General features: G+C 46.6%; 2 protein-coding genes and 1 long non-coding RNA gene across 4 annotated transcripts; 2 read left to right on the top strand and 1 right to left on the bottom strand.

The window, feature by feature from the left end:
- Positions 1–37: 37 nt before the first annotated feature.
- Positions 38–1,512, bottom strand: LOC144898600 (uncharacterized). The gene is made up of 3 exons (XR_013627485.1): positions 654–1,512; positions 402–506; positions 38–340 (listed from the first exon to the last, which is right to left on the bottom strand). It is a non-coding gene; the product is annotated as an uncharacterized LOC144898600 (long non-coding RNA).
- Positions 181–4,634, top strand: irf5 (interferon regulatory factor 5). Of its 2 annotated transcripts, XM_058066338.2 has the most exons (9): positions 181–267; positions 376–565; positions 715–889; positions 970–992; positions 1,976–2,003; positions 2,069–2,263; positions 2,360–2,749; positions 2,817–2,935; positions 3,196–4,634. In XM_058066338.2, exons 2-9 carry the CDS (start codon positions 392–394, stop codon positions 3,382–3,384), a joined length of 1,293 nt encoding a protein of 430 aa, XP_057922321.2. In that variant the 5' UTR covers positions 181–267; positions 376–391; the 3' UTR covers positions 3,385–4,634. The 2 variants fall into 2 exon arrangements, with proteins under 2 accessions (XP_057922321.2, XP_078647317.1); XM_078791191.1 differs by having other exon boundaries at positions 220–565.
- Positions 4,635–4,973: 339 nt separating this feature from the next.
- Positions 4,974–12,697, top strand: tnpo3 (transportin 3). Its single transcript, XM_058067050.2, has 23 exons — positions 4,974–5,250; positions 6,890–7,090; positions 7,173–7,246; positions 7,329–7,485; positions 7,779–7,922; positions 7,989–8,164; positions 8,241–8,379; positions 8,459–8,605; positions 8,677–8,784; positions 8,858–8,949; positions 9,035–9,174; positions 9,950–10,141; positions 10,276–10,367; positions 10,452–10,528; positions 10,588–10,648; positions 10,717–10,857; positions 10,928–11,044; positions 11,118–11,212; positions 11,278–11,434; positions 11,506–11,673; positions 11,748–11,860; positions 11,943–12,009; positions 12,300–12,697. Exons 1-22 carry the CDS (start codon positions 5,131–5,133, stop codon positions 12,001–12,003), a joined length of 2,772 nt encoding a protein of 923 aa, XP_057923033.1. The 5' UTR covers positions 4,974–5,130; the 3' UTR covers positions 12,004–12,009; positions 12,300–12,697.
- Positions 12,698–21,051: the final 8,354 nt, after the last annotated feature.

Here is a 21,051-nt window from a genome sequence, read left to right as displayed (position 1 = left end):
TTTGAAATCTTATCTGGCAGCTAAAGTTGCTAACGTTAAATTCCCTGAGGACACGCCCCCAAGTGTTCAATAAAGTACTGTCTCAAGGAATTCTTCAAGGGATGCTTTTAATTTGATGGTCTGTGACTTTCTCACAGGATGTAGAAAGTGTTCACGTGGCATATTTGACATTTGGCTCACTTCACTTTTTGCATGCGGTGCTTGCTCTGCTTACTTTTTGTCGTTGGAGAGGAAAACTCTTTGACAGCAAATAAGAAGCGTGAACAGGTGGGTCTCTCATCGAAAATCCACATTTCTAATCCCTCATTTGGAAAAACGATGACGAGCTTCCATGCCACACCTGTGATGAAATGTCAATATCTACATCATGTCAAGTCAACGCTTCATCACCATGAGCGTACCAGCCCGAAGAGTCCGTCTGAAACCGTGGCTTCTGGCGCAGGTGGACAGTGGATGTTTCCCTGGTCTTCATTGGCTCAGTGCGGACCGCCAGCTCTTCCAGATCCCTTGGAAACATGCGACACGCCACACGCCAACATGTGAAGAGGAAAACACCATCTTCAAGGTCATGCTCTCATTCTTTCTGGCCAATCAACGAATAAAGTTGTTTTTTTGAAAAGAGAAACTGTGCAGTTTCGCTTCTGCTTCCTCACACATCAACTTCCTGTTTGACTTCTGCTTCCTTCTCTCGTGCCTTTCGTGGACGTCCTGCAGGCGTGGGCCCTGGAAACAGGAAAATTCCAGGAAGGTGTGGATGATCCCGACCCAGCCAAGTGGAAAGCCAACCTTCGTTGTGCGCTCAACAAAAGTCGAGAGTTCCAACTCAAGTTTGATGGCACCAAAGAGACACCGGCTGTAGCCTACAAAATTTATGAAGTTGTTTGCGGCGGTGAGGACAAAAACTTTTTGTGCTGGTCAAATTCCTGCACCCAAAAAAATATTCATTAGTCTTCACTTACTTTCTTTCAGATGCCACAGCTGACAACAATGAAGTAAGTTTATGAAAATACAATACAAATACAGTTTTCGTCAGCACACTTGCCGTACCATTGGCTCCAAAGTTTGGGCCAAAAAGTCAGCTTTTAAGGCTGTAAAAGGTCTCACCATACACTTGATTCACTTTTCTCAGTCAGGTATGGACATTTTCTCCCATTTCTCTGCTGGGTTAGGATTGGGGTCACATTTCATTGGTTGGCAACTGACGCCATACAGAACGTTTCATCGACATTGTGGCTTTTGTCAGGAAAGAAACTTGCAAGTCACAACACTGCAAGGCAAGCTGTTTGCTAGCGATAAATCAAGTCGATTGACAATGGTCTGCAGCCAATCAGGGTGAAGAAGACAATGGGTGTTGTCACAGACACCTCCTGCTAAATCACAGAACGACAACACTCTTCTTCAAGGGCCAGTTCACACCATGTAGCAAGGGAACACTGTACTGTATCCTTCCTCTGAATGGCGTGCCCAAGCGAAGCATTCAACATGTATTTTCAGCTATTTTCATGGGTAGACACATATATAAACACTTAGCAATATCATGCTAGGTGCTAGCATACTAACATTAGCATCTTAGCATTGCTAACATGTTAACATTAGCATGGTAGCATTTGGTAGACACTGTAAACAACATTAGCAATGCTAATGTTGGCATTGCTAGCATTAGCATAGTATGATTTTTTTGCCATTTTCTTCGCTAGATACACATATAAACACTATATCCTGCTATAACTATAACTATATAGCACTATAACTACTATGCTACATGTTAGCATGGTAAAATAAGCATAGAAGCATTTTAGTCATTTTCATAGCTAGATGCTAGATCAAGACTTACCAAGATTATTTGAGTGCTAACATCAGCATGTTTTGGTCTGAGCCAGTGGAAAAGAATGAGTCACCTAGATGGAGGCGCTGCTGTACTGTAAGAAATGTTTCCGTCTATTTGGCTGTCAGTGACTTGACTTCTGTCTTCCAGATGCCAAATCTGACAGAGCTGACAATTGGTAGGTAAAATTGTGCACCGCATGTCAGGATGGAAATGCAGAAGATGATGAAGTCATTTTGCCAGACTCCAGGATCAGTGACTCCGCCTCTTTCGTGCCTCTACCGCCTCCCCCCAGTGATGTCAGCCAGTTTGGTGTGAAAACGTTTGGACTTCCTCATCCTGTGTGCTGTGAGCAGGTATTAGATGAGGCCCCCATAGAGGCCTGCTCTGTGGTCCAGGGTCAGGCAGACCCTCCAAACCTGCTCAGCAGCATCCCATGTGAGTGATGAAGTTTGAGATTAGGATGGAAGCAGGGTGTGTGTCGATTCTCCTCTCTAATCGGACCTCGGGTGTCCTTGTTGTGGGTTGCTACAGTAACCGATCTAGACCTGAAGTTCCAATACCGCGGCCGAGCAATGAGTTCTCTGACGGTCAGTAACCCTCAGGGCTGCCGGCTGTACTATGGACATCTGGAGCCCAACCCAGAGCAGGTGGACCTGTTTGGACCCGTTACCTTACAGCAGGTCCTGTTTCCGGGAACTTCTGAGATCCTGAGCCAGAAGCAACGTGGATTCACAGAGGCCCTGCTAAATGTGATGGATCGGGGCCTGATCCTAGAAATCTGCCAGCAGGACATCTACGCTATCCGCCTCTGTCAGTGCAAGGTGTTCTGGTCTGGACCAGGCGTGCCTGATCATGGTCAACCCAATCAGTTGGAGAGGGAGAGGAGGGTCCGGGTGTTCAGCCTCAACGACTTCCTGCAGGGTGACAAAGCTGAAAGACAAAAGTTCTGATCAGTTGTGAACATTTGAGTAACACATTTCCTCTCCAGGACTCATCTTATACCAGAAAGGTGAAGCGCAGAACGGCCCCCCCTTTGAGATCTACTTCTGCTTTGGGGAGGACTGGCCCGACCAGAAACCCAAAGAGAAGAAGCTCATTGTAGTTCAGGTCAGTGAGAGGTGGTTGTGGTTCTCGTGCCTTATTTACTCAGGGAAGGATGAACACAATGAAGGAAGATCACATGATGACAATGTGATGACGCCCCCGCCCCACCATGCCATCGCACAGTTAGAGAAGCTCTGCTTTAAGATTGCAATGCTAATCCATACTTAGCTTCTATGTCATCTCTCTGGATTTGGAAGGAAAGTGACATGGCATCTTTTTTTTAATGACTTCATGTTTCAAGACCCATTTCTTGTTTTCTTCAGGTGGTTCCTGTAGTGGCTCGGATTCTAACAGAAATGTTCTCTGGAGGAGACAGCTGGTCCATTGACAGTATCCGACTGCAGATCTCCAATCCAGACGTGAAGGACCAGACAGTGGAGCAGTTTAAAGAGCTCCAGAGACTCCTCCACAGCCAACATCTGCAGGCTCCCTGGACTCCCACTGTTCCCTAAAAAACAGGCGAAGCCCTCCGACCCAGTACAGATCCGGACCGGGCTAATGAGAACCATCCAGGACAGTTCTACCGTCTTATCTTAGCATGCTAACAGTAGTTGGGGCGTCACCAGATGAAACGCTACACGAGATTGGTTCTACGAGAACAAGATGACTGAACATGACTTTTAAGAGGAATGCAGTGAAACATCTACTCATTTCATTTCTACTATGGTCATGGGATTTGAACATGCATACAAGTTACATTGAATACAGCATATCTTTCCACATGTCCAAAAGGTGTTGTCTCATCCCACCCACATCTGGTGCAGTACATTTATTCACTTCCTGTATTGCATTGGGATTTTTTCAACACAAGTGATAACCTAATGCAGGGGTCAGCAACCCACGGCTCCATTGCTGCACGTCGCTCTTCAGCCTCTTTGTTGTGGCTTCCTTTGCAATGCTCAAGTATTTTTTAACACCCGAATTGGGAAAATACCTATCATAGGATTTGGGTTTTTTTTCACTTGACTTCCCTGCCCCTGAATGAATCCTGGCTGAGTTCTGACGAGTGATTGGATGAGCTCGAGCAATGGAGGGGAAGCGGGTGTTTGGCTGGCTGCTTTGGTTGGGATGTTAAAGGTCTTCCCCAATGTGCTAAACTAACCATGAATCTACCCCCCCCCCCCACACACACACACAGTTTTTAATTCTGCATGGACAGATGCCTTTGTCTTCTCAGCTTCTTTGGCTTACATTTATGCTTCACTATTTGCAATTTGTATTTTGCTGTTAAAACTGGTCAAATTAAGAACTACTCAAACTTTCAAAAGTTTATAAGATATATTTTTTAAATTATGTTTTGCAGCTGCCGTCTATTTTCCTTTAGTAAGCGTGGGGGTAAAATGGCTCTTTTGATAGTAAAGGTTGCCGACCCCTGACCTAATGGAACAATATGGTGATGTCATTATTAAGATAATCATTAGTGTAATAAAAACCATCAACTGCTGGTAATGTTTCTTAAATTGACTTATCTTGGTGCATTGTTTAAGTTCCTTAAGTTCCTTGTGTGTACGCTAGCGGCCCGCCTCCGCCCACGCAGACAAAGAGACCATGACCGTGGACTCACTCCGTTCATGCTGCTGTTCTATGGGCCGAATGTGCCAAGGTGCTTTGAGCGATGCACAGTGACTCCTCTGCCTGCACATGGCAATATATTGATTATGCACTTCTTTTTAATTTATTGTGAGATTGATGACATTACATTATTGTCTCAGGCCTCGTGCTCACCAATGTGCTCTCTCTAAACAAGAGATTGGGTCATGTTTTAATCTCATGACACCCCTATTAATTATTAACGATCAATGTTTAATTGACACATGAAGCTCTGTTAGTGTTTGTACGTTCACTTCTTTAGCTTCTCAAGCAGATGTTATATTTTAACCGATCATATTAATAAAGACATTCTTCGAAATCCATCAGTAGGAATTCTATTGCAATGGAAATGTTATGAACAGGTCAATCGAGTCCTGACAAAGTGCTGAAAATATACAGCATCTGTACTATAACAAGTCTGGTTTGTGCGGAGCGTTGAGAGCGGACCTAATGTTCGTGTGCGTGTGTTCCTAGTCGGGTAAACGACGTGGTTACACGCGGAAAGCCCGTGTGAGATGGCGGTCGGGACGCTGACCGTCTAGAATTGTTCCCAATCGCTTGGTTTGTCACCTTTGTTCCTTACCGATCTCCTTCTTCGGGTCCGAGCAATGGAGGGGGGCAAACCCAACCTGTCGCTGGTCTACCAGGCTGTCCAGGCCCTGCACAACGACCCGGATCCGGCCGGAAAGGAACGAGCCTCGGTGTGGCTGGGAGAGCTCCAAAGATCGGTACGAAAATGGGAAATACTGGACACCGAGCTGTGGGTGGGGGCGGCGTGTGACACCAAGGTGGCTGCACTGAGTTTACAGGGTGACCTTTGCAAAGCGCCTTCATATTTGAATCCCGAGCGTAAAACGTGCGGGAAGAAGTGCGCAGTAGCACGTTAGCATGTGAGCTAAGTTACTCTGCCTCATGAATGAATCACAACAAGGTTGATAGCGACGTTCTTTCCCTGCTTGTCCGTCTTCTCTAGGCGGAGCAGATAGACGATTATTTAAAATCAAAACATCTATTTGCTTATGGGCATTTTCATTTGACGTGCCGGTGTTGTGTTGCACTGTCTGAGGAGTTGTTGTGTGCTAGCTTGTTAGCATGGCTAGTGTAACTGCTACAGTGACGTGTTTGAATGCAATTAGCGGAGCGACCGCTGGTGTTGTGTTTCATTCTTCACACACATTCTTATTCCTCTCTGAGGGGGGGCAGAGCACAGGTGGTGTGCTGTCAGGGCCAGGAAAGCCTTCTCTGCTGGCCTCAATACTATGACAAACACTTACCTTCAATCATAATATTTCTGTCATCAAATTCTATCCATTTATTATTTGTTGTGTGTGTATGTACTATATATATACGTATGTATAATATATGTGTGTGCGTGTGTATGTAGTATATGTATGTTAAGATGTTCTTGCACAATCTTTTTACTCCTAATTTTGAGTACCTTACCGTGCATTGCTCCTCATGAGACTCCCTTGCTGCACTGTGTGTGTATACCAGCTGCCCCGCCTCCCCCCCACAGAGTCAAAGTGATTGTACTCTGTGGTTGAACTTTCTGGAAGGTGTGTGTCCCATTCCATCTAAAATTTGAGAAAAAGACGGGTCAAACGTGGTGGTGGTGGTGTGATGGTCTGCTGTGATAAATGGAAGCATGAATTCTGCTGAAGGTGAATGTCCGGCCATCTGTTGGTGACCTCAAGCTGCAAGCAACTTGGCTTGTGCAGCAGAACCATGATCCAAAACCCAGCAGCAAGTCCACCAAAGCAAATGAAGACTTTGGAGTGTCCCAGTCTAAGTCCTGAGCTGAATCCTATTGAGATGCTGTGGCCTGACCTCTTGATGCTGGAAAGCCCCCAATGTGGCTGAATGACAACAATTCCTCCACAGCGCTGGAAGAGACTCATTGCAAATGATTATTATGGAGCTCTGCATTGTTTTTCTCTCTTCATTTCTTTCATGATCTGAAACATTGGAGTGTGTCAAACATGCCAAAAATACACCAGGAAGGGGGAAACACCCTTACACACCACTGTATTGCATCAGCAAACCTAACGATTTCATGGACAAACATTTTATTCACAAACATTTCATTGACAGAAATAAGTGCAAAAAGTTTCAAAGGCATTTCATGGCGCCCTAGAAAAGTGTCCCAAACGGGTGACGCTGTTAAGAAAGGGGATGTTTCCAAATGTCTTTCTACACAGAGAGGTGCTACGCAAAAAAGTTACTTTCAGCTAGGTGATATCAGCTGCAGGCTGCAGATATCAGCCTGATACCAACCAATATCAGCAGATCCCTAGGTGTCGCGATGCACATTTTGGATTCTGAGCCCTTTGCGGTGTGGTCGCCTGACTCGACTGACTTCATTTCCAGATGTATGCCTGGGAGATCTCCGATCAGCTGCTGCAGCTCAAGCAGGACGTGGAGTCTTGTTACTTCGCTGCTCAGACCATGAAGATGAAGATCCAGACTTCATTCTACGAGCTTCCTCCTGATACCCACAATGCACTGCGAGACTCGCTGCTGTCTCACATCCAGAACCTCAAAGACCTGTCGCCCATCATTGTGACCCAGGTAACAGGCATTTTCTCTCTGATGTCAGTCTACATTGCCTTTGCAAATGTGGAAGATTTAAATCCTGTGTGTGTGCGCCTAGCTGGCTTTGGCCATCGCAGATCTCGCTCTTCAGATGGCCTCGTGGAAAGGATGTGTGCACACGCTCATGGAAAAGTAAGACCTGGCACATTTGAACAACGTCGTGTAGGATTAGAATTGTTGCTGTTCTCATCCTGGTGCTCTCCGTTCCTGGCAGGTATAACGCTGATGTCAGCTCCATGCCCTTCCTCGTCGAGATCCTGACTGTGTTGCCCGAGGAGGTCCACAGCCGCTCGCTACGTATCGGAGCCAATCGGAGGACGGAGATCATTGAGGACTTGGCATATTACTCTTCCACCGTGGTGGCGCTATTGGTTGGACCCTGTTCTTCCTCTGTCTAGTTGTCACACCTGACAACACACCCCCTAACCCTTTTCAATAAGCTTGCACGCGTGAGTTCAGTCTCTGCGTAGTGTGACGTACGCCTCCAAAGAGACACTGGAGCCGCAGCAGACAAACAGACACAAAAAAACAGCAACAGCATCCAAATGTGAAGCTATTGATAACTAGGACGAATAACACAAAGCTCTGTCTTGAATTCCCTAGCCTTTTTCTGAAATGCACATAGATTCCTTTCTTTTTCAAGTTGCGTGTTTTGTCGTTGTAGGCGTCGTGTGTGGAAAAGACTGGCAGCAACGAGAAGATGCTGATTAAGGTCTTTCGTTGTCTGGGAAGCTGGTTCAACCTGGGGGTACTGGATAGCAACTTCATGGCCAGTAACCAGCTTCTCATGGTCCTCTTCCAAGTTTTGGTGAGCAGCTTGCTGGATTCTTCTGCTGGCGCTGACGACTGAATGTGTGCGTTCTTTTGTGTGCAGCAGAGGGACGACACCTCCACGAACCTTCATGAGGCGGCCTCAGACTGTGTGTGCTCCGCCCTCTACGCCATAGAAAACGTGGACACCAACATGACGTTAGCGCTGCAGCTCTTCCAGGGCGTCTTGACCCTGGAGACAGCCTATCACATGGCTGTGGCTCGTGAGGACCTTGACAAGTGAGGACCCCAAAGCGCTTTGTGAGTGCTCCTCTGTGGCTGCCATCTGTCACGCTCTTTCATTTCTTTTTCCCAGAGTTCTTAACTATTGCAGAATCTTCACCGAGCTGTGCGAGACCTTTTTAGAGACCACTGTCAGGAGTCCGGGTCAGGGCATGGGCGACTTAAGAACGCTGGAGCTACTGCTGATCTGTGCCGGACACCCCCAGTATGAGGTAGCCAAATGTCTGCTATACTGTGTGTGCCACCATAAAAGGAGGTGCTTCTCCTGTGATGCCGGTTTGTGTGCTGCAGGTGGTTGAAATCTCCTTTAACTTCTGGTACCGTCTTGGTGAAAATCTCTACAAGATCAACGATGTGGCCCTTCACAGCGTTTTCCGACCGTACATTCAGAGACTATTGCACTGTTTGGCCCGACATTGTCAGCTGGATCCAGACCACGTAAGATCTGCTCGTCTACTCGGGCCTGATTGGGAAGAATCCTGTCCATTTCCATTTCCTGTGTTGTGCAGGAGGGAATTCCAGAGGAGACGGATGACTTTGGCGAATTCAGGATGAGGGTTTCTGACCTGGTTAAAGATGTGATTTTTCTTGTTGGTTCTATGGAGTGTTTCTCTCAGGTGACAACAAGTAGCAAATGTGTATTCTGGCTTGTCGTGTCCTTGTCTGCTGATCTTCTCTTTCTGCTGGCAGTTGTATTCTACTCTCAAAGAAGGGAATCCTCCTTGGGTGGTGACCGAAGCCGTGCTCTTTATCATGGCTGCCATCGCTAAAAGTGTAGATCCGTGAGTCACTTTGTCGCCTCGATGTATTTGTTCTTCTCACATGTACAGATGAAAAAGCGTCTTGGTTTTCTTGGGAATGTTTCAGGGAGAACAACCCCACCCTTTTGGAGGTGTTGCAGCAGGTTGTGCTGCTCCCAGAAGTAGTTCACATGGCGGTGCGCTACACAAGCATTGAGCTGGTGGGAGAGATGAGCGAGGTTGTGGACAGAAACCCCCGATTCCTTGGTGAGACCATGTGCTTCCCTTACTATGCATTTCTTTCTAGTCTTCTCACATTAGTCACTGAAAAGCAGGTTTGCAAGCGCCCGCTGTAGGTGTGAGGGGCACCACCACATTGGTGACTTTTTGTATGTATCGTGTATGAAAGACAACCATAAAATGTAGACAAAAACATCTTGGACTTGATTTTTGAAAATCACTGGTGCCATGTCGAGGATCAGATGCCTGCAGAGCATGCAGACACTACGTAGCACCTTTAGTGCAGGAGGAAGTTGTGGATACCAGCAGTTTGTTCATGTTCTGGTTTGCCTTGAAATAAGCTGTGAAAATAAATGAGTAGCTCTTGGCCATTTTCATCTAGTAAAAGTATCTCTCCCAAGAAAAAAATCTTGGTGAGCCCCAATATAGCCAGTAGTGCATTTCATTGGCCATTTTGACACTGCATCTATTTCATCCCTATTGGAATCCGCATCAGGCCATATCACTCATGGATTATCGGGACCAGCAGCATAAAGTCCTGATCGTGCTTGCGTGTGTACGTGTACACACATGTATGTATGTATGTATGTATGTATACACACACACACTGCTTTTTTGCCACCTGTGTTGTGGTATTTAGTGGCAACTGTGCTTAAAGTGACATCACAGTAAAACAAGACTCGCGTTGCGTTCTTTAAACCTGCTATGAGTTGGAGGGAAGGTAGCGGTAAGGGAGTGCTGGACAATCTGGAGATCGTCCTAGTCAATGATGATTTTAGAACGTTGTTGCTTTGTGTGTCAGACCCAGTGCTGAACTACCTGATGAAAGGTCTACGGGAGAAACCTCTGGCCTCGGCCGCAGCAAAGGCCATCCACAACATCTGCTCCGTGTGCCGGGACCACATGTCCCAACACTTCCAGGGTTTGCTGGACATCGCTCGCTCTCTGGACTCCTTTGCATTGTCCACAGAGGCTGCGGTGGGACTGCTCAAAGGTACATCAGCTTGCTCAGAGTCTAATGCTCGCCTAGGTCTGTGTTGGCCTGATAGCAGAGGGGATCCTGCTCCGAGCCGGATGGAGGGAGGAGGAGCCTCAGTGATTGATGTTTTGGCTATTTGTACTGGGTAGGCACGGCGCTGGTCCTCGGGCGTCTTCCTCTGGAGAAAATTGCAGAGTGCCTCGGCGACTTGTGCGATGTTCAAGTTGCAGCTCTGAAAAAGGTCAGGAGCCGCTGGGAAGTCGTCTGTCTGTTCTTGTTGTGTAATGAAAGAAGAATGAAACCAAAGAGGCTTTTGTTCTTTCAGCTTCTGGCCGAAGAATCAACCAACGGCCGATCCGCTGATCCGACCGTCTGGCTGGACAGACTGGCTGTCATTTTCAGGTAGGCCCTTTGGGTCGCCAGTGTGGAGTGCCAGTAGTGAAGGTGCTGTTTTGTTTCAGACACACAAATCCCATCGTGGAGAATGGACAGACACACCCTTGTCAGAAGGTCATCCACGAGGTAAGCTAGTCTGTCACTTGATTTCATTTCCAGCATTTGCACCGCTGCTTGTACCTGCTACCTTCTAGATCTGGCCCGTGCTGTCCGAGACTCTGAACAGTCACCAGGCTGATAACCGAATTGTGGAGCGATGCTGCCGCTGCCTCCGCTTTGCCGTACGCTGTGTGGGAAAAGGCTCCGCCTCCTTGCTGCAGCCATTGGTCACGCAGGTCAAAGTGAATGAAAGGTGATTGTGTGAAGCCGTGCCGGTCCTCATGTGTGTCACCTGTCGTGTGTCAGATGGTGAGCGTGTACCAGGTGTATCCACACTCGTGCTTCCTGTACCTGGGCAGCATCCTGGTGGACGAGTATGGCATGGAGGAGGGCTGTCGGCAGGGTCTTCTGGACATGTTGCAGGTGAAATGTTTGGAAAGAATCAGATGTGATGCTCGTGACTTTGCGTGAACAGCCTGTTAACCCGCCTTGGTAGGCTTTGTGCATGACAACCTTCCAGCTGTTGGAGCAGCCCAATGGTCTCCGGAACCACCCTGACACCGTTGACGACCTCTTCAGACTAGCGACCAGGTTGGTTGTGTCCACTTGCTGTCAGCGATGTACGATGTGTGACATGCGCCATATGTTACGTGTAGGTTTGTCCAGCGGAGTCCTGTCACGCTGCTCGGCAGCAGCATCGTGGTTCACATCATCCGGTGTGCCATCGCCGCCACCTCGCTGGACCACAGAGACGCTAACTGCAGCGTGATGAAGTTTGTGCGGGACCTCATCCACGCGGGTGTGGCCAACGACGTAAGAAGCCAGAAATGTTAGGTGTAGGTGAATGAGTGGATTCGACATGTCGGTGTGTTGTGTCATCCAAGCACATGGAGGACTTTGAGTTGCGGAAGCAGCTGATCGGCCAAGCCATGGAGCAGCACGGCCAGCAGCTCGTCACCCAGCTCATGCACTCGTGTTGCTTCTGCCTGCCGCCGTACACGCTACCCGACATTGCAGAGGTGTTGTGGGAGGTCATGGTTTTTGACCGGCCGGTGAGTTGCTACTGGGCCGCCCTGGGCGAGTCAGATGCAGTAGGTGGCGCTCACTGCTAATGTCCTCACTGCAGACATTCTGTCGCTGGTTAGAAAGCGCTCTCAAAGGCTTACCCAAGGAGACGTCTGGAGGAACGGTTACGGTCACGCACAAGCAGCTGACAGATTTCCACAAGCAGGTCACCAGGTGAGCAATGCAACAAAGAACGGCTGAAATCTGTGCTAGACTTGACGGCGTTGGTGACGACAAGCTGCTTTTCCTTCTGCAGTGCGGCTGAATGTAAACAAGTGTGTTGGGCCATCAGAGAGTTCACCAGATTATTCCGCTAAACGCATGTAAGCACACACACACACACACACACGTCTTCTTAGCTATGCATTGCTATGAATATTCCTGCTCACCCTACTCCTTGTATTCTCACTCTATGCGCGCATACATGCATGTCATGTACATCCATGATGTATGTAAAAAAACAGGCAGGTAAGATAATGTCTCTCTATGCTCATAAGGACAGAAAGTCAACCTTGTTCCACATTCTGAAACGCCAAAGTCATCAGGGTGTGCTGCGGAAGCGGGCCAATGCGGGTTGAGGCCGTGACAGTGAACCTTGTCGTGCATCTTTCAGATAAAGTCTTGGGAATTGAGACGCGGCAGCAGAAGCTGGAAGTGCATACAAGGCTCTGACGAGACGCTGACTGGACGCTACGAGGTGGACAGATGATTTAACAGATGCACCTGCAGCAGGTGGGAGGTGGGGAGGGCAGGCCGAGGAGGCTTCACAAAGTGAAACGGGATGTGCCTGGTCAACTGTTTTTAAGAGAAACTTTATTTTTTGGACTGGATGGTTAGGGCGATGCTGTACAAAGAGCCAAATGGTATCCCGTGGACGACACGATGTCACCTTGGACCATTTGAAAGTCGACTTTCATTGGACTCGTTTTTGCGTGACGGAATGAACTCTGACATGACGTCATCACGGATATTGCCTTGTTGTAGACAATAAACACCAAATGTCATATCATACCTCACGGGCCTGAATGTTTGACACCACATGCTCATTTATGTCACGATTCCACTTGGAATTCTGGTGATGTGTGTTTGTATATTTCCCCAAGCCCTACAAGTCAGGTTTCCACAGGCAGCAGCTGAGAATTGGACACCCATCCAGGAATGCCACACCGTGGTCGTAGTCTCGCTGCTGCACACCATTTCATCTTGAACTCAGTACTTTTCCATGCATTTCCTTTTTATCTGGCTTTATGTGATCATCCACGTGCACCTCCATCTTTTCCCACAGTCTTGAAGCCAACCCTAACCTTGACACTTGACACTAATTCTATGCTACGCAGGTGTACATGTCAATGACTACATCGGTGGAAGATGCTTGCTTTTACTTTTCCACCTGTCAGTTTACTTTCTGTTTGGCAGCTGTATATCTTTTTTGGCTATTTTACATTTTAAGAAATAGCTATTGGTACATAATGGTGTGAAAGTGGATGTTTTAATGTCCTCAAAGATGGCTGACCTCCTCATCACTGGTCAAGGAATGCAGCTCAAACGAGCAGGAGAAAGACCAGGAGTCCAGCTAGAAAAGAGTGTTGAGCCCCCCCCCCACCCCGGAAATATGTGTGTGTGTGTGTGTATGTGTGTGTGTTACCAAGTATAATAGCAGTACATTAAAGAGACTACTAGATGGTGGCATAGTGTTAAGGGTTACGGGGTTAAGTTAGGTATGGGGTGAAGGAGGTCTTGATAGCTGCTATCATAAGCGAATAACTCGAGAACGGTGCGTCCTAGGGCGTTTTTCCCGAGGATAACCCCCCCCAATAAGTGGGCACGGGCTTTCGTTTGGTACCACTTCCGACTTCCTGTGAGCACCGGAGGGGGGCGCAATAAACGTCCGTATCTCGGGAACCGGATGTCGTAGAGCGTCGGGGGTGGTCTCGACGGAAAGCTCGGGGTCGAAGTGGGTCCCGTCTCGATAGGAGCTTCCGTTGTGGAGTAATACGCGAAAAACGCGTCGTCCAATGAGTTTGCATGGTGGGAAGCGACAGTACATCGAGTGACCTACATTCGCCTGCAGTACATTTAATAGGCCACCAGATGGCGACATAGCATAGGGTTAGGTATTGGGTAAAGGAGGTCTTGAACTCGAGAACGTACGTCCTCGGGCGTTTTTCCCGAGGCCTACCCCCTACCCCCCCATAAGTGGGGTTAGGGGTTAGGATTAGGTTAGGGTAAGGAGGGTTAGGGGGTTGGGGTTAGGTTGGGGTTGGGGTTAGGGTTAGGGTTGGGGTTGGGGTTATGGTTAGTGTTAGGTATAGGGGTGAAAGAGGGGGTCTTGGTAGCTCGTACCAAAACCAAATAACTCGAGAACGGTACGTCCTACGGCATTTTTCCCGAGGACGACACCCCCCCCCCCCCCATAAGTGGGCACGGGCTTTCTTTTGGGACCACACCCGACTTGTATCGAGACAGACACTTGAAACTTGGCACACAGGTCAGCGGCCAGCCCCTGATACACATATCAAAAAATCAGGGTCCTGGATCAAAGGGTCCGAGATTCATGGGAAAAAAGAGGTTTTTTTTGGAGGGAAAGTAGTTTTCACGCCATGCGAGGCCCATATTGACCCCAGCGACTGCACATTTTTCAGTTTTTGTTTTTCCAGCCTCGTGAGACTCCAATGAAAGAAAGACAGTCCATTTCAGTTCAGAAAGGGGTGACCTTTGACCTCATGCAGGCCTCAATTTAGTGGGTTTGCCGGTCTAGCCATGCCCCCTTTTGAGCCAGACACTTGAAACTTGGCATACAGGTCAGCGGCCAGCCCCTGATACACATATAAAAAAATCAGGGTCCTGGATCAAAGGGTCCGAGATTTATGGGAAAAAAGAGGGTTTTTTGGTGGGAAAGTAGTTTTTCCACGCCTTGCGAGGCCCATATTGACCCCAGCGACCGCACATTTTTCAGTTTTTGTCTGTCCAGCCTCGTGAGACTCCAATGAAAGAAAGGCCATTCATTTTTGTTCATAATTTTATTTTCCAAATCTGGCTGAAATGGCAACAAAGGCTCTGAGAGTCATTGACCTGCAGACAGTCGTGCTCTTCAGACCTGATCCACATAATTTTTTTTCCAGACAACGCAGAGGTCTGAAATTTGAGTATGTTGTTGGGGGCCTCCAGATGAGGGGATCGACATCAGTCGGGCATCGGTCGGACATGTACTTTTCAACCAGCGGGCGTCTGAATTTCGTTATCTCCTCATGTTCACGCCCCCGCCGATCGGACAAAAAATGTTCAAATGTGTCAAAAAATGCAACAGAACATCTACAAAGAATATAAAGCAAGTGTGCACAGTTTCACATCTGTGCGACCTTTGGTTAGCTACTTAGCTTTAGCAAGGTCGTATCGAGCTGGGACCAATTTCTTCCTAATTGATGGGATGTTGTCTGCAACATATTGAAAAATGAAAAAAAAACTTCCAAGAACAAGTTTTTCTAATTTCGACAAGTTGATGGTGACCTATGACCTTTGAGCAGTCTGTTCGATTACTAGGCAAGGTTCCTTTGGAGCTAGACTCTTGAAATTTTGCACACTCTTGCACAATAATTGTCTGATGACATGGTGACACATTGGTGGACCTAGCTCCATGTTTGATGAATTTATTAAAGTTTTGTTTTTTTAGGGCCTTCCACCGGCTTCGTGGTCAATCTATTTGGGAAGGAAACATGGTTCCTGTTGAGTCCCGTCCCTGAAATTTTGCACACTCGTACAGAATAATTGTCTGATGATATGGTGAAAAATTGGTGGACCTAGCTTGATGCTTGATGAATTTATTAAAGTTTTGTTTTTTGTAGGGCCTTCGACCGGCTTTGTGGTCAATCTATTTGGGAAGAAAACATGGTTCCTGTTGAGTCCCGCCGACCGCTGCAGTCTGCGCCCTGCCGCCGGCTTTGTATTGCTCTTTAGCCGGCGGCGGCCGCAGTCTTCATATTGCTCTCTAGTCGTCGCCGTCAGTCCGCTGTCCCGCAATCTTCAGCAGAGTAAGACAAAGCTTACATTAGCAATGACTTTACCGTTGAGAAAACACAGTATATGATTGCCCAGCATAACAATTACAGTCATGGTGTCATGAAAAAAATCCCATCAAACATCAACACAATAGATAGATTTAGAACAGACTTGGCCAGTCGTGTGCAAGAATAACCTATTTACGTGGCTTAAAACAAGTCATTTAACAGCTATTTATTTCATAGACAGTACCGCAAAGCACCCTGGGATGTGCACCTATTAACGCTACATTATGAAGAGGACAAGGAACTGCTGATTATGATGCGGGCGAGGGAGGATGTCAATTAAGGGCCTCAATTCTTGAATTTCTTCTCCTTCAAAATTACTTTTATGCAACTCTTGGCTATGTTATCTGTATCATGTGTCATTTGTGTGCTTTCAACATATACTTGTTAGTCCAAAATACAGTACACTTCAAAAAGACGTTTGTGTGTTTTCGAAGTGGCCACAGGAGGGCGATAGAGCCTGATATCATCTATGTATGTCCGTCACAGGCCACCGTACTGATCCGCCAGTAAGCGGTGACGTTACGTGAAATCCAACAAATCAAATAATTCCTCCTTTTTTTACTGCACCCTACGAACGGTGCCCAAGGTGCTTCAGGAGTATAAAGTATTATTTCTCTTGTTATAGTGTGTAAAATCATTGTGAAACACGACGTCACATCCGCGCTGTAACTTCCTGTTTGCACTTCCTGGTTTTGTCCAGAACATGGCGCCGACGCTCCCAATTACGCTGTGTCAATCTGTTGGCAGCCAAGCTGAAGTATTCTGGAGGGAATGCCGTCCACTGTTTGTAATACTAATAACGCGATTGTTGAAACAATTTATTGAAAATGCTTGAGAATATATTACATGTGTATTGCTTAATTTTTTGAAGTTTTCAACGCTGTTGCAGGCATGTGTTTGGCCAGCTATGTGGGGCGGGTTGAGCGTGAACCAGGAAGTGCGGGGATCTCGTGTGCGCGCGCTGTTCTGTCGTTGCTGGATAGTCGAAAAAGAAAGTTGACCGGAAGCAGCCGGCAACCGTGTTTCTTTCTCTGACGAAGTCAGGCCACCCCTTACCACGGTGTGGGGCTGAAAATACTGACAGCTAACACCGCCACGACCGTGAAGAAGTGCCGAAGTAAACGGTTTGTCTTACAACAGCATTGTTTTCATTGGCGCCAATTTCATTTGGTATGAGTCTGCGTTCCAACACCCTGACGCGGTCCAACACCCTGACGGAGAACACCGGAGTTGCCATCTAACTCAGACGCCGCACAAGCAATGCTACAAGGTCAGTATTAAAGTTTTAAGTCACGTTGAAGCACAAATAGTGGCGTTTCGCTCCGACAGTAGGACAATATACAGTATCTAAACGATGTCGAAGTTGACGAGCTGAAGCCGAGGTCGCCATTTTGTGGACATAATTGGCGCGCAGAATGCTCGAAATAACGGAAGCAATTGTTTCAACCGGTTCATTTGCAATCCATAACATAATGCGAACGACTTTGGGACAAATGTACACCGACATTTTAAAAGTATGGTTTTCTACCCTCTTCATAGTCAATGACAACTGAAGCTAAAAGTGGTTTATTTAGAAATATTTCGGTTGACGTGAAAATCCCTTGATGTCCTGGTTACATCGCGTGCATGGCGTGTTAAGTTCGTGTCGGAACCTGTTGCCATCAGAGGCAGGCATCTGTCAGGTGAGTGTAAGCCGCTGATTTTATCTTTGAGCATCATTGTGACAACGGAAGAGAAAGCACACTCATAACTCTTCTCCCTTATTCGGTCTATTTTAATGGCGACTAAAAAACTTACTTCTGAGCACCGCATCATTACAATAAGTATTCAATGCAGGAATGAATTTTATAAAACTGAGTATTTCATTACAGCAAAGGAATAGCAGCTAATCTTACAACTTCTGTTACAGATGAAAAGCCGCTTGTCACTTAACAGCCCGTGGGATCCCTCTGCATCCATCTCAACATGAGCTCCAAATCGTCATCTGATGCCATAGGTTCTCCAGTGGACAGGTTCACCTATTGCACGCACAAGACGGCATTTTCTGGAGCTTCAACCTTTTGCGTCCCTCAGCAGTCTGTCGGCCCCCGGGGAAGGACTCATGTAATCGTGTTGGCAGACCATCAACAACATGGCGTCGGCGTTCTTCAGGTAGGAAGACTTGTTCAAGTAAATGACATGATGGCCTTCATACATGTAGCACAATAACACAGGATAAATGAATAGATGACAAAAGATATGCAATTCATACATGAGTACCATGACTAATGCTTTGGCTGTAAAGGTTGCTCTGGCTGTTGCAGTACAATGGAGCCCCTTGGAGGTCATTATAATTGGCCTACATGTTTTCCCAGCTCTGACAACTACTCTCTTCTTAATCACCACTTGTACTTTTTGTAAAATCTTAAAGCTAAACCAACTGTAACACTTGTCTATGTTGACAACAATGAAAGTATTATTTTGCAAGAATTTAGTCCTGTAAATACTTACAAATAATGTCACACTTTGTATAAGGAATGTTTTTCACTATTTCCGGGTTACAATCACTCCACTTGTGTACTTTTTGGACCTTTAAATCCATTTATGTCTATCTTTATTTACTCAGTAATAGTATTTATAGTATTTTAAATGCATGCAAGTGAACACTAGATGGCGGAATTTCCCAAGAATAGCAGTACATAAAAGACACCAATAGATGGCGGAAATTCCAAAGTAAAGTTGCAGTAAGTTTAAGTGATCACTAGATGGCGGAAATTCCCAGGTTGAGTTGCAGTAATTTTAAGTGAGCACTAGATGGCGGAATTTCCCAGGTTAAGTTGCAGTAATTTTAAGTTACCACTAGATGACAGAATTTGCAAAGTAGAGTAACAGTGAGTTAAAGTGACCACCAGATGTGGGGCTAGGGTTTAGGGTTTAGGGTTTAGGGGTTAGGCTAGGGCTAGTTAGGGCTAGGGCTAGTTAGGGCTAGGGTAAGCTAGTTGGGCTAGGGTTAGGGTTAGGGTAAGCTAGTTGGGCTAGGGTTAGGGTTAGGATTAGGGTAAGATGGTTAGGGTTAGGGCTAGGGCTAGGGCTAGGGGCTAGGGCTATGGTTAGGGTTAGGGTTAGGCTTTGAGTAAGCTCCTCCCCCTCTGGCTGAGGAGGAGGAGGGAAACGCACGGTCCTTCCCCCGGGCCAGACCTCCTTCCCGGTCCCTGGAAGCAGGGACCCAACGAGCCCCCGCCCTGTTCCTCATTTGGGGACGTTCCCTTGAACTTTGGTCGCCACGAGAGCGCCCCCTACCGTAGCGCACCACAGTCCATTCCCCATCCGTGGGGTACATAATGATCAAATGTATATTTTTTTCTTTTTTATTTTGTAATTTTTAGTGTTTTTTTTAGTTTTTTTTGAAGAGAAAAAACAACAACAACAACAGGGTTAGGGTTAGGGTTAGGGTTAGGGTTAGGGTTAGGGTTAGGGTTAGGGTTAGGCTTTGAGTAAGCTCCTCCCCCTCTGGCTGAGGAGGAGGAGGGAAACGCACGGTCCTTCCCCCGGGCCAGACCTCCTTCCCGGTCCCTGGAAGCAGGGACCCAACGAGCCCCCGCCCTGTTCCTCATTTGGGGACGTTCCCTTGAACTTTGGTCGCCACGAGAGCGCCCCCTACCGTAGCGCACCACAGTCCATTCCCCATCCGTGGGGTACATAATGATCAAATGTATATTTTTTTCTTTTTTATTTTGTAATTTTTTGTGTTTTTTTAGTTTTTTTGAAGAGAAAAAACAACAACAAACAACAAACAATAAACAACAAACAACAAGTTTTAACAAAATAAAATGTCTAAATTAGACTTAGAAAGTTGGTGTGCTATGTCGCAACGTTTCGATCGACTAGGATCTTCCTCAGGCGTAGCACACCAGTCCAACAAAAGGTCCTTCTCCTTCCACACTCAACTCAAGAGTGACCAACTCTTCCTCTGCTTCTCCCTTATATAGGCTTCTGCTGTCAACCCAAACGAAAGTGAAAGTAAAAAGAAAGCAACAGCATAGTAACTTCCCAATCTCTCTCCCTGTTGTTTTACTGCCCCACACTCCTCCCATACACACAAACACCTATCTACACATCATTTTAAATATGTATGCTTCTTTATTTATTTATTTATTTATTAATTACGTAATTTATTCAAATATTTATTTATTTATATATTTATTTATGTATTAATGGGTTAGGGTTAGGGTTAGGGTTGGGGTTGGGGTTAGGGTTGGGGTTAGGGTTAGGGTTAGGGTTAGGGTTAGGGTTAGGGCTAGGGCTAGGGTTAGGGTTAGGGTTAGGGTTAGGGTTAGGCTTTGAGTAAGCTCCTCCCCCTCTGGCTGAGGAGGAGGAGGGAAACGCACGGTCCTTCCCCCGGGCCAGACCTCCTTCCCGGTCCCTGGAAGCAGGGCCCCAACGAGCCCCCGCCCTGTTCCTCATTTGGGGACGTTCCCTAGAACTTTGGTCGCCACGAGAGCGCCCCCTACCGTAGCGCACCACAGTCCATTCCCCATCCGTGGGGTACATAATGATCAGATGTATATATTTTTTTCTTTTTTTATTTTGTAATTTTTTGTGGATTTTTTAGTTATTTTTGAAGAGAAAAGAACAACAACAAACAACAAACAACAAACAACAAACAACAAACAACAAACAACAAACAACAAACAACAAACAATAAACAACAAACAACAAGTTTTAACAAAATAAAATGTCTAAACTAGACCTAGAAAGTTGATGTGCTATGGGTTAGGGTTAGGGTTAGGGTTAGGGTTAGGGTTAGGGTTAGGGTTAGGGTAAGGGTAAGGGTAAGGGTTAGGGTTAGGGTTAGGGTTAGGGTTAGGGTTAGGGTTAGGGTTAGGCTTTGAGTAAGCTCCTCCCCCTCTGGCTGAGGAGGAGGAGGGAAACGCACGGTCCTTCCCCCGGGCCAGACCTCCTTCCCGGTCCCTGGAAGCAGGGACCCAACGAGCCCCCGCCCTGTTCCTCATTTGGGGACGTTCCCTAGAACTTTGGTCGCCACGAGAGCGCCCCCTACCGTAGCGCACCACAGTCCATTCCCCATCCGTGGGGTACATAATGATCAGATGTATATATTTTTTTCTTTTTTTATTTTGTAATTTTTTGTGGATTTTTTAGTTATTTTTGAAGAGAAAAGAACAACAACAAACAACAAACAATAAACAACAAACAACAAGTTTTAACAAAATAAAATGTCTAAACTAGACCTAGAAAGTTGATGTGCTATGTCGCACAAACCAAAAAACAATCAACAACAAACAACAAGTTTTAACAAAATAA

Source organism: Doryrhamphus excisus, linkage group LG6 (assembly GCF_037039965.1).
Source record: "Doryrhamphus excisus strain RoL-2023G ecotype Guam linkage group LG6, RoL_Dexc_Guam_v1.1, whole genome shotgun sequence".
Classification (NCBI taxonomy): Eukaryota; Metazoa; Chordata; class Actinopteri; order Syngnathiformes; family Syngnathidae; genus Doryrhamphus; species Doryrhamphus excisus.
Note: the sequence above shows the minus strand (reverse complement) of the source record. Positions and strands in the feature narration are given on the sequence as shown.